The following is a 17,871-nucleotide window of genomic DNA, read 5'->3' on the forward strand; positions in this document are numbered from 1 at the left end:
ATAATCCTTTGGGTATATACCCAGTAATGGGATGGCTGGGTCAAATGGTATTTCTAGTTCTAGATCCTTGAGGAATTGCCACACTGTGTTCCACAATGATTGAACTAGTTTACAGTCCCACCAACAGTGTAAAAATGTTCCTATTTCTCCATATCCTCTTCAGCATCCACGGGAACAGAAAACCAAACACCGCATGTTCTCACTCATAGGTGGGAATTGAACAATGAGAACACTTGGACACAGGAAGGGGAACATCACGCACTGGAGCCTGTCGTGGGGTAGGGGGAGGGGGGACAGAATAGCATTAGGAGATATACCTAATGTAAACCATAAGTTAATGGGTGCAGCACACCAACATGGCACATGTATACATATGTAACAAACCTGCATGTTGTGCACATGGACCCTAGAACTTAAAGTATAATTTAAAAAAAAAAAAGTATTAACGGAGACTTCATGATGAAGGCAAAAAAACAAAAACAAAAACAAAAACAATAAAGCACCTTCCCTCCTTCAGCCTGGGCAAGCCTTAGTCTGGAACACATATAGTTGGGGGTGACATGATCTCTTATTCTCTCTTGGCCCTACCCTCACTCCATAGCTGTTGGCTTGGTCCCATCCAGGATTTCGGGAGGTGAGAGAGAGGGGTGAGATCAGAGTGTGGAGGTGTCTTGCCTGACAGGTGCAGCCGTGAAATGACATTACAAGTGGTTGATGCGCAATCACTAGCTCTTTCTTCCATGAGACGCTTTCATCAACTGCCCTGCAAGGGAAGGGGAAGGGTCAGGCATCACAGCTTGACTTATTTTGAAAATAGAGCTTTACTTCTACAACCTGGATGCGAGTGAAAGGCTGAACCTGGCATCATCAGTTCCACTAACTCTTTCTATGGTTGCATACATGGACTAATGCATTGTCCTAGGATGTGGGTGATCAACTCAACCTACTTGCTTGGGACTTTCTCAGTTTTGCCTATGAAACTCTCATTTCCAAGCCATAGGTCCACTTTGGGTCTGGTTGCTCCTTTTTACTTTGGTGGCCTAATATGCTCATGATATGCTTAGAATTTATAGTACTTAGGAATGAGTAGGCTGGAAAATATTTCCTCATGGGCCTACATGACCCTGACCAGCACCCCCAGATGGTGGTCATTGGATGGTGGACATTCAACACAAGAAGGAAGGAACGTTTTGCTTTCCTGCCTTGGAAAATAAAACACATTTGAACGATAGTAAACCTTGAGATGTCCACCCACAGCCAATTAACATGCACACGAAAGAACCTCGTCGGCCGCAGCGTCTGCCATGTCAATCCTTAATTACCATTTGGAATGAAGGCTGCGGAATTCTCAATTCTACCCATTCCTCATGATTAATTTTCTTCTGATTAGTTTCTTAAATCCCAATATTTCTTTTTTCCAAAGTCATGTGGACAAAGCCCTGGTCACATTTACTATTACTTTCAGCACAAAGGTACAAATATCTTCCCTCAATGTGATATGTGCAGCATACATCTCACCTATGGAACACCTAATAGGATTTCCCTTAACTTACAGAACTGTCATTCAGTTTTGTCTCTGCTAAGAGAAACCCAAATGCCTTCACTTAATTTTGTAGTTTTGTCTCAATTTTCTCTGAATATTTTAGTCTCTGTAATGACAGTAATTATCATTTTGATCTTGCAAAGATTAAATAAATTAGTGGATGTGTAAGTGTTTAACATGTATTATATGCCATATATATTTCAAATATATATATTTGAAATGAAATATGAAATCAACCTTCAAAATATGGAATGAAGCATTTGTACTTTTGCTTGAGATATATGTGAAATACTGCTTTCAATTAGTCTTTTTCCTAATATAAGAATAGGAAAATGAAATATAAAGTGACCCTAATATTAGCTATCTGATTCTTCATACCTTAAAGGCTAGGGTTTAAATATTTTTATTTATACATTAAACAGGCTTTTGGAAAGTTACATTTAAATGGAATTTTTGAAAAGCTGTAATATGTGTAATACAGATACTCATAAATGACTGTGATTATATTATTCTACTTTCTCAGGGAGAAAGAGAAGCAAACCTAGAACCCACTTCACTCAGAGTGACAGAGCTCCACAGAAAAGAGTCCGATCAAGAGGTAAAAAAGAAAAGAGGAATGTACTTTCGATAACTAAACATCTAATTTCCTGTGCAGTAGACTGTACTTTCAGTAATAAACCCATTTCCTTAATTGTTTTATGAAGCTGTACTAACTAGTGAGAAATTTATCCTATTTAGTCATTTTCCAAAATGTATCAAGGAAAGAAGGAAGTAAGTTGGTGATTGATCTACAATCAGACCCCAGGGGCTCAGGCGCCACTAAAGTGCTACTTTCACTGAAATGATAAATTTCAAGGCTGGAGATAGTTCATTGCCATATAAAGGGCACGACCCATATTTATTATTTAGCTGACCTTCCTCTGGCTACACAGAAAGCCACAGGTTGTACACTAAGGGTGAAACAGAGTTGTGATTAGAGATCTGTGTCCTAAGACTTTCTTTTTCTTTGTGTGGGCTTAGGCTGATCACTTGAGTTTCTTTGTCTCAGTTTTCTCATCTGGAAAGCAAGAGTATGAATTAGGCCAACCATCTTTCTTTCTTTTTCTTTTTTTATACTTTAAGTTCTGGGATACCTGTGTAGAATGTACAGGTTTGTTACATATGTATACATGTGTTATGGTGGTTTGCTGCACCCATCAACCCATCATCTACATTAGGTATTTCTCCTTATGCTGTCCTTTCCCTAGCCCCCAACTCCTGAGAGGCCCTGGTGTGTGATGTTCCCCTCCCTGTGTCCATGTGCCCTCACTGTTCAACTCCCACTTATGAGTGAGAGCATATGATGTTTGGTTTTCTGTTCATGTGTTAGTTTGCTGAGAATGATGATTTCCAGCTTCATCCATGTCCCTGTAAAGGACATGAACTCATTCTTCTTTATGACTACATAGTGTTTCATGGTGTATATGTGCCACATTTTCTTTATCCAGTCTATCATTGATGGACATTTGGGTTGGTTCCTAGTCTTTGCTATTGTGAACACTGCTGCAATAAACACACACATGTGTGTGTGTCTTTATAGTAGAATGATTTATAATCCTTTGGGTATAACCAGTAATGGGATTGCTGGGTCAAATGGTATTTCTGGTTCTAGATCCTTGAGGAATCGCCACACTGTCTTCCATAATGGTTGAACTAATTTACGCTCCAACCAACAGTGTTAAAGCGTACCTATTTCTCCATATCCTCTTCAGCATCTGTTGTTTCCTGAGTTTTTAATCATTGCCATTCTAACTGGCTTGAGATGGTATCTCATTGTAGTTTTGATTTGCATTTCTCTAATGACCAGCGATGATGAGCTTTTATTCGTGTTTGTTGGCTGGATAAATGTCTTCTTTTAAGAAGTGTCTGTTCGTATCCTTTGCCCACTTTTTGATGGGGTTGTTTTTTTCTTGTAAATTTGTTTTAAATTTCTTGTAGATTCTGGATATTAGCCCTTTGTCAGAGAGATAGATTGCAAAAATTTTCTTCCATTCTGTAGGTAGGCCAACCATCTTTCTTATTAGTCCATCCCAGTCCTAATAGTCTGCCTTTCTAAAAATTTGTCTCAGGATGAAGGACAGCTCCGCTGTTTATCATGACTTCTGTTGCCCATACATGAGCCCATACATTGCATGAGTGCAATGGTGTGATCTCACCACAGACTCCACCTCCCAGGTTCAAGCAATTCTCCTGACTTAGCCTCCCAAGTAGCTGGGATTACAAGTGGGCACCACCATACCTGGCTAATTTTGTATTTTTAGTAGAGACAGAGTTTTGCCATGTTGGCCAGGCTGGTCTTGAACTCCTGACATCAAGTGATCCACCTGCCTCGCCCTCCCAAAGTGCTGAGATTACAGGTGTGAGCCACCATGCCTGGCCCTACACCTTTGGTTGGAAGGGAAGGATTCCCTGCTCACCCTCCTGGAGTTCCTTTGAAGACCTTACACCCCCTTCTCTGTGAAATCAGGTCTCCAGTCCCCCACCTGCCACCCCATATAATTTTCAGATTATTCTAGAGCTCCCTGAGCTCTTCTCTCAGCTACAAGGAAAGCTGACAGGATGGAGAAATGAACTAAAGCAGAGAACAAAAATAGAAGGCAGACATCATCTCCATTAGGTTATCCTATCATTGCCCTGTCCCTGCTTGCCCTGTCAGTGCTCAAATTGGGAGATTGAATATGATCTCTGGCTTCATCTAAGGTTACCTACCTGCAGCAAAGCAGCATAGCTGGAGAGCTCCTGTCAGAACAGTGACAGCAACTGCGTTTCATTGTCATATAAGAATCAGTGGAGCTTACTAGATTAGGAGTTAAACCAGTTTTACTGAAGTCTAAGTTCTCTGCTAAAGTATTCTATTTTGTATGAAATTTGAAAGGTGAAATTGGGGTAGACATTCTGTAATTATGTATCAAAAATGCCACTTGGAAGAAAGACTTTGAAACTCTAGAGGTTTTTGGAATAGAATTTCCTAAGCATCCCTTGTGTCTTTCTAGGAATTACCTCAGTAGGGAGGGAGGGGGGATGTGCCTTTGCAAAGTGAAACAGAATGAAGAAATCCTCTCTTTCAGCTTCAAGAAAGCACAAAGATGAAACTGTGGATTTTAAGGCTCCTTTGCTTCCGGTGACCTGTGGTGGGGTGAAGGGAATTTTACATAAGAAGAAATTGAAACAAGGTGGGTTTCATGGTCTTCTTTAAATTGCAGCTCCTATCTGAACGCATCACAAGTAGTGGGGAATTATCGTGTGAATTACACATCATTCAAGGAGTTTGGCCCCAGTTTGGCTTGAGGGAAGGAGGAAGGGATTTCTAAGATGATGTTTTCAGACTTTAAGAAATCACGCCCATTAGATGCTGACTTGCACATGGAGTGTTCAGGGGTTGCCCAAAGAACCAAAGAGAAGTGCAGGAACGTCAGTTCACAGATGGAAAATGTCACATATTTTACTTTGAATCAGACAGAAAAATGAAGAGGCCTTCAACCTCAACTTTCATATTCTCTCTCCGTTCTGGAGTGCCATCACGAGGGCAGGGTGCTTGGTATAGGAAGATGATCACAGAATTTGGGATCACGAAGCCTGAGTTCCAGCCTTGGCTGTGCCAGGAGTGACTGTTCCATTCTGAATAGAGAAGGGAACCTTTCTGAACCTGAAATTTCTCATCCAAGAGAGGGAACAATAATAAGAAACCTGCCTCATGATGTAGCTGTGAGAATTAATTTACATATTGATGTAAAATATGTAAATTTACATGTTTTTACTGTAAATTATAAAACTTTGCCCAAAAATGTCTATTGCATTGTGACTATTTCTAAACAGCTTTACTGAGATATAGTTCACATATCATACAACTCACCACTTAGAGTGTACAGATCAACTATTTTTTTGTATATTCACAGAATTGTACAGCCATCATTATCGTCTAATTTTAGAACAATTTGTTCCACACTAAAAAAAAAAGCCCATGTCAATTAGCAGTCAATGCCCATTCCCACCTAAGCAGCCACTAATCTATTTTCTGCTCTATAAGTTTGCCTATTGTAGGCCTTTCTAGAAATGGAATTCTATAATACATGCCCTTTCCTAACTGCCTTCGTTCACTGATTGTGGTATTTTCAAAGTTCTTCTATAATGAATGTATTAGTACTTCATTTCTTTTATTGACAAATAATATATTTCATTGTATAGATATACCACATTTTGTTTATAAACTCATCATTTGGAACTATTTTCACTCTTTGGCTATTATAAATAATGCTGTCCTGAACATTTGTGTAACAAGTTTTGTGTGAACATATTTCAATTATTTGGGGTATATATTCAAGAGAAAAATTACTGCATCATATGGTAATTCTATGTTTAACTCATTGAGGAATCACCAAAGTGTTTTTCACAGTGGCTGCACTATTCTGTATTCCTACTGGCAGTGTGTGAAGGCTCCAGTTTCTCTACATGCTCACCAACTTTGTTATCGTCTGTCTGTCTTTTTTATTACAGTCATCCTATCATCCTAGTGGGTGTGACATGGTGTCTCATTGTGGTTTTGCTTTGTGTTTCCTTAATGGCTAATGGTATTGAGCATGTGACTATCTTTTACATATAAATTAAATTTTTTATTGGATAACATTTCACAATTAGTTTTTTAATATCAGCTACCCACGATTGCAGGGGTGTGAAAATCTCTGTTCACTAATGCCACTAAACTGCATAAAACATGTTATAATTGAGAATGCAGATGTTGCTGGAGTGACCCCTGAGCCACAGGGCACCCATCTGAGACCGTAGCCACAAGTTGAGGATTCTGCCTCCAACATTGCCCTCACAGCCATCTGGAGACTCAGGCCTGGTCTCTACTTCCAAATTTGAATAGAAAATTGGAATCCTCTGATCTTTCAGAATCACTTGCTTTTCCTTCTGTAAGTGCTTTTGAAATGCTTAAAAGGTTGCTCTTGTTGACAACCATCACTTTCTTCATGGATGAAGGTCAAAGAAATGTGCACCGCCGCCAGGAAATATCCTTAGAGTGGACTTTCAGGCTGGATTTGAGGCCTCTGAAGTCTGAGAGGGAATGCCAGACCCTCCTGCTATTGATCTTGATCAGAAATTGGGTGGCTGTAGATCCAGTGTGGTGAGTGGCCACAGTCTGAGTGCTGGGAACAAAGAGGGCTCAGAATCAACTTACCCTGGTCTTACAGGAATCTTGGTGAAGTGTATACAGAGTGAGGATGGAAATTGGTTCACCCCCAGGGAATTTGAAATCAAAGGAGGCCACGCAAGATCAAAGAACTGGAAGCTGAGTGTGCGCTGTGGCGGGTGGCCCCTACGATGGCTGATAGAGGTATTCCAATGACAAGGGGCCAGACCTGTGTCCGTTCTTGTTCCCTAATAATGAGGAGACTGTACTGTTTATTCACCAAATATTTGTTAGGTTATTGCTAAAGCCTTGATGCCAGTGGGTTCTTCCTCTCACTCAGGAGAGAGGGACCCCATATCCGTAACCACACTACAGTGCAACACATCCATGTTGTACCAGGGGCTCCATCAGGATAGGCTCAGCAGCTTGAAGGAGGAAAGGGTCATTCTGACTAGGGTGCATGCAGACAGCTTTGTGCACTGAAAGAAGGAAAGGAGTTGATAGTCAAGCAGTGGAAGAAGACACTTCAGAGAAAGAATGGCATAAAAGCCAGAATGCCATGCAAACCAGAACCATGGCAAAAGTAGCTCTGTGGATTTAGGTAGCACAGATTGTGAGCAATTAGGTATACTATAACAGATGGGGCAGTTTGTGGAGGGCTTTCATGCCAGGCTAAGGAGTTTAAACCTATAATTGAGATAACAAGGATTCAGTGAAATCTTCTAGGATTGGAAATGATATTTAAAGCAATATTTTATTTTATTTTTAGGAGACAGTCTCACTCTGTTGTTCAAGCAGGAGTGCAGTGGCTCAATCTTGGCTCACTGCAACCTCTGCCTCCCAGGTTCAAGTGATTCTTGTGGCTCAGCCTCTCGAGTATCTGGAACTACAGTCGTGCACCACCATGCCAGGCTAATTTTTATATTTTTAGTAGAGATGGGGTTTTGCCATGTTGGCCAGGCTGATCTCGAATTCCTGGTGTCCAGTGGGAGGTCTCCTCGGCCTCCCAAAGTGCTGAGATTACAGGCGACAGCCACCGCGCCCAGCCGTAAAACAGCATTTTAGACAGCCATGGGGCTTTCCCCCTAGCAAACCTATACTCAATTCAGAATGCTCAGTTCAAGTATGACCCCTTCCTGAATGTTCATTGACCCGGCCATGGGTCATCACTTCCCAAGGCTCCTGAGCCCTCTATTAAGGCCTTTCTACTAAGGCCTTTCATTCACTGTTTTATATTTATTATTCTGTGAGTGCTTTTTGTCTATAGACCCCTTTAGGTTTTCCCATCTTCATGTGCCCAAGATTGATCAGAGTTACTGATACCCAGTAGCAGCCAATAAGTGTGTGCTGCTTGGATAGCTGTGGTGTAGGGACTCCAGCTGGAGTGGCACTGGTGGGACTGGAAAAGAGGTGATAGATGGTATGAGATTGTGAAGGAAAACCTCTTAGGACTTAGGAAAGAAGCACAAGAGAAGGGAAAATGGTCCTGAAGATGCTTTTCTGGCTTCTATTGATTGAAGTCTAGAAGAAGCACAGGTGAAGAGAGGGAGATGGTTTCTCATTAGACACCCTGGGTTTGAGCTGGCAGTGGAACACTCAGATAGAAAGATTTGGGAGGAGGTTGGAAATGCCAGACTCACAAAACAGAAACACAGGCTGACCATATACCTGAATCTTTTTGTCTTTCAGAATGGATTTCTGCCTAATCCTCCAAGAATATATTCCAGGAAAAAAAAGGTGATTATTACATAGCTTTCTACAGCTTCATGTCACATAACTGATTTAACATGCACAAAATCTTATTTTATGGGGTCTGAAATTGGGTAAATATAATTAAGCTTTCACCTTCATCACTACCCACCTTAAAATACACTTTGCATGTATTCCTTCAGAGTTGCTAATTTTCAATGCTAAATGTATATAAAGCTAGGTCCTCTTTGGATCAATCATTTCATATGAAGATGATAAGGAGCCATCAAAATGGACCTCCTGGATGTGTTTTAGCAATAGATGCAGATGTTTTAAGGGTGCAACTTTCCAAAGTTGGAAAGTCAAGCATGGTCATGGGATACATAAAATATTTCATAATAAGGTGAGAGGATCATCTTCAACTCAAAATTCAGATTTTTTTCATTGAAGTTACTATTTTCTAACTTTAGTGAAATAGGATGGAGCAGATGTTTGCTCACATCCATTTGAGACATACATGAAACCATATATCATTTCATGAAATAGGCAACAAAAAGAATATTTCTTTTCTGATCCTTCACATCCTCTTTCACCTTCCAAAAAAATGTACACACAGACACACAGAATGTCTTCTCAAGATGAAATTATTTCCTGTTACCACAATGGTGCCACCGAGGACAAAGATCTCCAGAGGCGAATGTATTTTATAGGAGGGGCTGACCAGGAAAATCTTTTATGTTGATGCCACCTCTTTGGCTCTACCAGAGGGACTGTGCCGACCTGCTTTTTATCTGTGAAAGTGATTTTTCCCTCTCTTGAAGAACTCAACAAACAAATAGATTAAGTGCAGTGTAGATTCAGGACAAGGTGATATTTTTCCAAGACTGGGTTTGAATGAGAACCTGAGGAGGGGGAAGAGAAAAATATCATCCTTATGCACTTCAGGTAGAAATGCGCATTCAAGACATTCACAGATTTCTAAAACAGCTCACACATAGCTAGCCACTGAGCTTCATATTCCACTGGGAACCTGGGATTCAGGTGTTTATATGATCAGATATACTGGCTGATTTGAATTCTCAGTCACTGAGATATTTCATCCACTGGGTTTCCCAAAGGGAAACTATTATGTACCTATTCAGTGAGTACACTAAACACTAGCATCTCTACCTTTCCCCAGGTGCCAAGAGTAACTCAGCCTGGATGACCCAAATGAGCTGGCAATTTCCAACCAACCGACTCTCCCTCTCTTCTGGGGTGCAACACTTAGCAGCAACAAGCTGCAGTTGCCTCTATATGTTGTGTCTCCTCATGGGGAGAACAGAACGCCCCTTAAGTGGCAGATCCACGATCCATTATGAACTCCATTGGTCCTCTGTGCCTCTCAGAGCTTCTGGCAGGGCCATTTGGCTTTGGGAAATTTCAGTGTCACTACCAGTGCCACATGATGGCATCTTAGCTCATGACAAGGGCCACATAAACCTTTTGGTCCAGCTGAGGTATTGTAAAACCATCTGATACACTCACCCAGAATAATCATTGTATGCTAATGTTTGCTTGAGGGCCTCCAGTAATTTCTAAGTGAAAAAATATTCATTTATTCACCCATTCAACATATGATTATCAAGTACCTATGAAATGCCAATGACCATTACAGAAGATTGAACTCAAAAATTATTTCAGCCAAGCATGATCACTTAAGCCTATAATGCCAGCATTTTGAGAGGCTGAGATGGGAATATCATTTAAGCCCAGGAATTTGAAAAACAACATGAACAACATAGTGAGATACCATCTCTACCAATAAAAGAAAAACAAAAAAAATTACCCTGGCATTATGGTGCACACTTGTGGTCCCACCTACACAGGAGACTGAGGTGGGAAGATCACTTGAGCCTGGGAGGTTTTCAAAGCTGTAGTGAGCTGTGATTTCATAATAGCACTCCAGCCTAGGTGACAGAGTGAGACTCTGTCTCAAAAAAAAAAGTTTTAAATTTATTGTCAACATGGATGAATTACAACTGGGTTGGGTTGGAGATTCTAGGCCAGTCAGAGAGGCATTCAGTGACAAGGTCACCTCTCAAGTGCTTGTCCTTTGAATCACACTTGTTTATGGCCTCTGGTCCCTGGGCTACAGATAGAAGCTAAAGCTGCCTGTATCCCAGAAGGGAAGGATGCCAAGTCATGCAATGGATATCCAAAAGCCATCTAAATAAATATAGTGGGTTACCTCTGAAAAGTCAGTCAACCTGACATCTTTTTGTGATTTGGATAGAAGGGAGAGCGGGAGACTTTCAGGAAAAAGAGCTACAGCACAGAGGACCTTGGAGGCATTTTATCACCAGGGCTGTGTCCCTAGGGGAGCTGCAAAAAGCAGTGTTCTTCTTCTCTGGGACACTGCATAGCCTCCAGGACTCTGGGCCCTGTGATCCCAGGGGGCTGTGGGGGATAAGTCCTCAGCCTGATTATTATTGCAGCTCTTCTGGGTGGGATGTCACAAAGGCCAAGTTTAGGAAATATGCCTGAGGGCCCCTTGGAGTAAGAGGACAAGTAGTTTCTGTGAATTGGCCTGTGCAAACTAGGTCCAGACTCCCTGCAGGGAATGGGACTTGCACTGGGCTGAACAGTAGTACTTGGGCACTTTTTATTCTCTCAGTAGATATATAGGCCCCAAAAATCAGATATGAGGTAAAGGGAAGGCTGTTTAAAAAAATAAAACTTTAGACAAAATAAAATTTATAGCCTTTATTTGAGCAAAGAGCGATTCATGAATTGGGCAGCACTCAGAACAAGGAGAGGTTCAGAGAGCTCTGCTGCAGCAGCCCAGACAGTGAGGCCAACAAAGGAGTAAGTCAGGAAAACTAAATTTACTGGCTTATCATGGAAAGATGATAATTAGAGGTTAGATGGCAGATTCTAGTTGGTAAAGTCTCTAGTTTCATTTTATTGTTTATATCAGGTTTCAGTTTGCTTACTTAGGAACTTAAACCACTGGAGCCATCCCAGTCTGCAGGTCTTCTTCTCGTCTTCTTCTCTTCCCAATTATTTTTTTACAACTGGTTCCTGAATCCCTTCAAAGATGACTATTTAAATTTAAACAAATGATAGATGGAAACATTACATTCAATATTGTAAATCAATCTTTCTGTTTTTTTCAACAGAGAATACTGAAGTCTCACAACAATACTTCAGTTGACCCTTGTGTAAGTATAAATTCTGAACTATGACCCCCAGAATATTCCACTCCTTTCTCCAGGGATATGTTCTGTGTCATGACTGCTGTTCCCTGAAGCATGTTCAGTCTCAGTTGGAGTATGTTGCTGTGTGTGATGACCAAAGAATGCCAGATGCATCACCCAAGCCAGGTAGATGTGCCTGGGCCTTGGATGTCTCAGTGTGAAAGCACCCTTTCCATCTGTTTCAGTAGAAACCTTCCAATGTCTTTATTTATTTCCCCTGGAAAGTGAGTGTAGGAGGCTGAGCTCTATACCATTGAGGTCTCTTGAGACAGAGCTTGAAGTGGTAATGAGTAGGGCTGGCCTGGTGAGTAAGGGGAAGGAGCAAATGTGAAAGGATAATAGCATTTTCAAGTAAGGGGTGTGGGTGAAAGGGAAAGTCCCCAGAATGTACTCCAAGTTGCAGGTAGAGCTGAAGATGGTCATAAGCATCAGCCAGAAGGAACAGGCCAGGTTGGGCTATTATGTTCAAGGTGTGGATCCTGCCATTAGCCCTGTAAAGGAGTACATACAGGGTGAGGGGTCTTTTACAGAGCTCCTATGGATGGTCTCAGGTAAGCCGTTAGCATGCTGAGCTGGTTAGGACTGAAACCAGCATGACCTAGCAAATCCTGAGGCATTTTAACTCAACTGCTTATCTGGTGCTCAGTACTAAGCAACCCTTCTGATTCCATGGCCCCATCCATTCTCTGCTTGCTATATGACTGCCTGTTTTGGGTTCTGCCAAAATCATGGATGAGTCCCTTCTCTAAATGAAATCATGGTTTGATTCTTTTCATTGCAATGAGATGTCTGTTTTAGGCAGGGTCACCTCCTTGCACAACTCTGGGGGACAGCACTCACATAGAATATCATGCAATAGCACTGACACATGATACTTAACAGAGGAGGGATGCTCAAGTAGTTTTATATGCACTTTACCTCCAAAGCAATCCTCCAACAAGATTTAGGTCTTATCCACACTAATTTTGATGTCCGGCCAACTGAGGGACTTTTCAACAGTTAAAACAGCCCTAGAAGTCAGTGTTTGTGTGGTTGATTTTGGATGGACTAGGCATGGAGGTTTAGGTTTCACATCCCACAGCCAGATATGTGTGGGGAGAAGAGGGAAACAGTTCCAGCAAAGGTATGGTCACTGTTAATAATTTTTCCAAGGCCAGTAACAACATTGACTTGTTATATCCCCATGCCTCCATAACCAGACTTTGCTCAGGTTGAATCTCGTGTTGTCCTGCAGCCTGGAATCACTTGAAGAGCTTTAAAAGAATATTGTTTCCTGGATCCCACTTCTGGGGAAATTCTAATTTAATCATTCTGGACTACGTATGACTTGAACATTAGGATTTTTTTTAAGATCCTCAGATGTACCAATTCTGATATATAGAATTGCCTATTCTGTCACCTAAAGAAGAATATCAGTGCTTGTGCCTCAACCCTGACCCAATGATTCAGAATCTCTGGTGTTCGGTTCAGGACATTAGCATTTTACATACTCTCCTGAGATGAGTCTAATGTACAGCCAGACCAACAACAAAAGGACCAGAGAAATCAAATCTCTTCTTGAAAAGATATGGGTTTGGAGAACAAAATGGCAGATAGGAGGCAGGACTAACTTGCATCTCCTACTCGGATGGACAGAACAGCATGTTGAAACTCACATTGTGAACTTTTGCTCCAAGAACCACTGCAGGAATATACCAGCAAAACTGAAGGAAGTCACACACCCTTTAAAAGAAGTGGCTTGCCACTGCAAACTCTGTGAGACAGCCGAAAAACTGTGAGTTCTCAAAGTGTGAGAGGGAAAAAGTCCACCTCTGAACACATATCCTCACTGGGGAACCTGGAAATCCAGATCACGGGAGAAGGATTTCACCTAACCTAGAGCTGAAACGAATTTGGAGAGCCGAGTGAAATGTAAAAGCAGAATAAGCAGCAGGAAGAGGTGCCTTCCCCAAGGACCCCTATAGGCACTTCGGTCCCCAGGGAAGCCATTTCTGACTTTATCTCACAGGAGTCCTTGCGGAGGGCAGCCAGTACAATTTGGGGAGAGCCATGGGGAGAAGGAGGCTTCCAGCTGAACTTTGTGATAATTTTGACCAAGCACAAATTTTCGTGGTCAGAATATGAGGGTGTGAACCTGAAGTACAGATATAAACACAGAAGCCATGGCAGGCAGGGAGGGGTGAGACCTGAAAGCCCTGCTTGCTTTCTCAGTGGGGACACTTGTTGCTGGGGCAAGATCTTAGCTCCAGGCAAAGGAGGCTTGGATATAAATTTGGCTCTCTTGGCTGTTGGGCACCATAGCGGGCATGAGACTGGCCTTGCTGGCTGCCTGGGTGCTGAGTGAAGCCTGTCACTGCCGGCTTCCCTCACTTATCTGGTGAACTGTATGAAGCAGCAGAGGCAGTCATAATCCCCTCTGGAATATAACTCCATTAGCCTGCAAGCCACCCACCTCATCCCCCACAATGGCCACAGCAAGCCCTGTCTGAGAATCTGAGATCAGACACACCTAACCCTGCCCCCAGCTGATGGTCTTTCTCTACCTGCCCCTGTAGCTGAAGACAAAAGACACGGACTCATGGGAGCTCTATGACCTCACCCATCACCTGAGAAACCCGAATACTTATCTAGTGAACCTAGGTCAAGCTTGTATCCCCCTCATATTACTTGCAGCTGATGGTCTCTTGAAAGTGCCACCTCCTGGCTGAAGCCCAGCCAACTCAAGTCATTACAGCCACTCATAACAGAACCACCTTGCTCCAGGAAGGAGAAAACAACAGCTAATTATACTGCCTGTAACATCCTGGGTAACCAGAGGTCCTGAGTCTGTCCAAGTAGCAACTTCACTGCTAGCATAACCAGCCTTTGAGAAAACCAGTGTACTAAACAAAACTACAACCAAGGACTCTTACAGAGTCCACTTCACTCCCCTGCTGCCTCCACTGGAGCAGGTGCTGGTACCCATGATTGGGAGAACTGAAGACAGATCACATCACAGGACCCTTTGCAGATACTCCCTAGTACCAGCCCAGAGCCCAGTAGCTCTTCTGGTTGGCTAGACTCAGAAGAGCAATAACAATAACAATAACAGAAGAGCAATAACAATCACAGCAGTTTGGCACTCAGGAAGCCCCATCCATAGGAGAAAGGGGAGAGCACCAGATCAAGGGATCACCCTGTGGGACAAGAGAATCTGAACAGCAGCACTTTAGTTTCAGATATTTCCTCTAACATAGTCTACCCAAATGAGAAGGAACCAGAAAAACAATTCTGATAATGACAAAACAAGGGTCTATAACATGCCCAAAAGATCATGTTAGCTCACCAACAATGGATCCAAACCAAGAAGAAATCTCTGAATTGCCAGAAAAAGAATTCAGAAGGTCAATTATTAAGCTACTCAAGGAGGCACCAGACAAAGGTGTAAACCAACTTAAAGGAATTAAAATAATAATACAGGATATGGATGAAAAGTCTCCAGAGAAATAGATATTGTAAATAAAAATCAGTCACAACTTCTGGAAGTGAAAGACATACTTAGAGAAATACAAAATACACTGGAAAGTTTCAACAATAGACTAGAACAAGTAGAAGATGAACTACAGGACTCGAAGACAAGGCTCTCAACCCAATCCAACAAAGAAAAAAGAACTTTTGAAAAAATGAACAAAGCCTCCACGAAGTTTAGGATTATGATAAATGACCAAACCTAAGAATAATTGGTGTTCCTCAGCAAGAAATCTAAAAGTTTGGAAAACATATTTGAGGGAATAATCAAATAAAACATTGCTGGCCTTTCTAGAGATTTAGACATCCAAATACAAGAAGCTCAAAGAACATTTGGAAAATTCATCACAAAAAGATAATCACTCAGGCAAAGAGTCATCAGATTATCTAAAGTCAAGATGAAGGAAAGAATCTATGAGGCAAAAACATCAGCTAAACTACAAAGGAAAACTTATCAGATTAACAGCAGATTTCTCAGCAGAAACCCTACAAACTAGAAGGGATTGGGATCCTATCTTTAGCCTTCTTAAGCAAAATGATTATCAGCCAAGAATTTTTGTATCCAAGAAACTAAGCTTCATAAACGAAGGAAAGTTAAAGTCTTTTTCAGACAAACAAATGCTGACAGAATTCAACACTACTAAGCCAGTACTACAAGAACTGCTAAAAGGAGTTATAAATCTTAAAACAATACATCAAAATATACCAAAATAGAACCCCCTAAAGCATAAATATCACAGGGCCTATTAAAAAATAACACAATGAAAAAAATAAGATATTCAGGCAACAATTAGCATGATGAATAGAATAGTATCTCACATCTCAATACTAATGTTGAATGTAAATGGCCTAAATTCTTCACTTAAAAGATACAGAATGGCAGAATGGATAGGAATTTACCAGGCACATACCTGCTATCTTCAAGAGACTCACCTAACACATAAGGACTCACATAAACTTAAGACAAAGGGGTGAAAAAAGATATTCCATGCAAATGGACACCAAAAGTGAGCAGGAGTAGGTATTCTTACATCATACAAAGCAGACTTTAAAGCAACAACAGTTAAAAAAGACAAAGAGCAACATCATATAATGATAAAAGGACTAGTCCAACAGGATACTAGCACAATCCTAAATATATATGCACCTAATAGTGGAGTTCCCAAATTTATAAAATAATTACTCACTTTGGGAGGCCAAGGTGGGCAGATCACAAAGTCAGGAGATCAAGACCATCCTGGCTAATGCAGTGAAACCTCACCTCCACTAAAAATACAAAAAAAAAAAAAAAAAATTAGCCAGGCATGGTGGTGGGCACCTGTACTCCCAGCTACTCAAGAAGCTGAGGCAGGAGAATGGTGTGAACCCAGGAGGTGGAGCTTGTACTGAGCCGAGATTGCATCACTGCACTCCAGCCTGGGTGACAGAGCGAGACTCCATCTCAAAAACAAAAACAAAAACAATTACTGGAATAGGAACAGCTCCAGTCTCCAACTCCCAGCGCAAGCAACACAGAAGACCGGTGATTTCTGCATTTTCAACTGAGGTACTGGGTTCATCTCACTAGGGAGTGCCGGATAATCGGTGCTGGTCAGCTGCTGCAGCCCGACCAGCGAGAGCTAAAGCAGGGCGAGGCATCACCTCACCTGGGAAGCGCAAGGGGGAAGGGAATCCCTTTTCCTAGCCAGGGGAACTGAGACACACAACACCTGGAAAATCGGGTAACTCCCACCCCAATACTGCACTTTAAGCAAACGGGCACACCAGGAGATTATATCTCACACCTGGCTGGAGGGTCCCACGCCCACGGAGCCTCCCTCATTGCTAGCACAGCAGTCTGTGATCTAACCGCAAGGCAGCAGCGAGGCTGGGGGAGGGGTGCCCGCCATTGCTGAGGCTTAAGTAGGTAGACAAAGCCGCTGGGAAGCTCGAACTGGGTGGAGCTCACAGCAGCTCAAGGGAACCTGCCTGTCTCTATAGACTCCACCTCTGGGGACAGGGCACAGTAAACAACAACAAAAGCAGCAGAAACCTCTGCAGACGCAAACGACTCTGTCTGACAGCTTTGAAGAGAGCAGTGGATCTCCCAACACGGAGGTTGAGACCTGAGAAGGGACAGACTGCCTGCTTAAGTGGGTCCCTGACCCCTGAGTAGCCTAACTGGGAGACATCCCCCACTAGGGGCAGTCTGACACCCCACCCCTCACAGGGTGGAGTACACCCCTGAGAGGAAGCTTCCAAAGCAAGAATCAGACAGGTACACTCGCTGTTCAGCAATATTCTATCTTCTGCAGCCTCTGCTGCTGATACCCAGGCAAACAGGGTCTGGAGTGGACCTCAAGCTATCTCCAACAGACCTACAGCTGAGGGTCCTGACTGTTAGAAGGAAAACTATCAAACAGGAAGGACAGCTACACCAAAACCCCATCAGTACGTCACCATCATCAAAGACCAGAGGCAGACAAAACCACAAAGATGGGGAAAAAGCAGGGCAGAAAAGCTGGAAATCAAAAAATAAGAGCGCATCTCCCCCTGCAAAGGAGCGCAGCTCATCGCCAACAACGGATCAAAGCTGGACGGAGAATGACTTTGACGATATGAGAGAAGAAGGCTTCAGTCCATCAAACTTCTCAGAGCTAAAGGAGGAATTACGTACCCAACGCAAAGAAACTAAAAATCTTGAAAAAAAGTGCAAGAATTGATAGCTAGAGTAATTAATGCAG

General features: G+C 42.2%; 1 protein-coding gene across 15 annotated transcripts in view; it reads left to right on the forward strand.

The window, feature by feature from the left end:
- Positions 1-17,871, forward strand: part of SP140 (SP140 nuclear body protein) — a 91,253-nt gene that overhangs the window by 57,531 nt on the left and 15,851 nt on the right. For all 15 annotated transcript variants that reach the window (XM_077957773.1, XM_015111314.3, XM_077957769.1 and 12 more), the window contains 5 exons: positions 2,067-2,141; positions 4,651-4,755; positions 6,775-6,917; positions 8,403-8,450; positions 11,564-11,605. In XM_077957773.1, the coding sequence (XP_077813899.1) occupies positions 2,067-2,141; positions 4,651-4,755; positions 6,775-6,917; positions 8,403-8,450; positions 11,564-11,605 (413 nt within the window). The remainder of the gene's footprint in view (positions 1-2,066; positions 2,142-4,650; positions 4,756-6,774; positions 6,918-8,402; positions 8,451-11,563; positions 11,606-17,871) is intronic.

This window comes from Macaca mulatta, chromosome 12 (genome assembly GCF_049350105.2).
Source record: "Macaca mulatta isolate MMU2019108-1 chromosome 12, T2T-MMU8v2.0, whole genome shotgun sequence".
NCBI lineage: Eukaryota > Metazoa > Chordata > Mammalia > Primates > Cercopithecidae > Macaca > Macaca mulatta.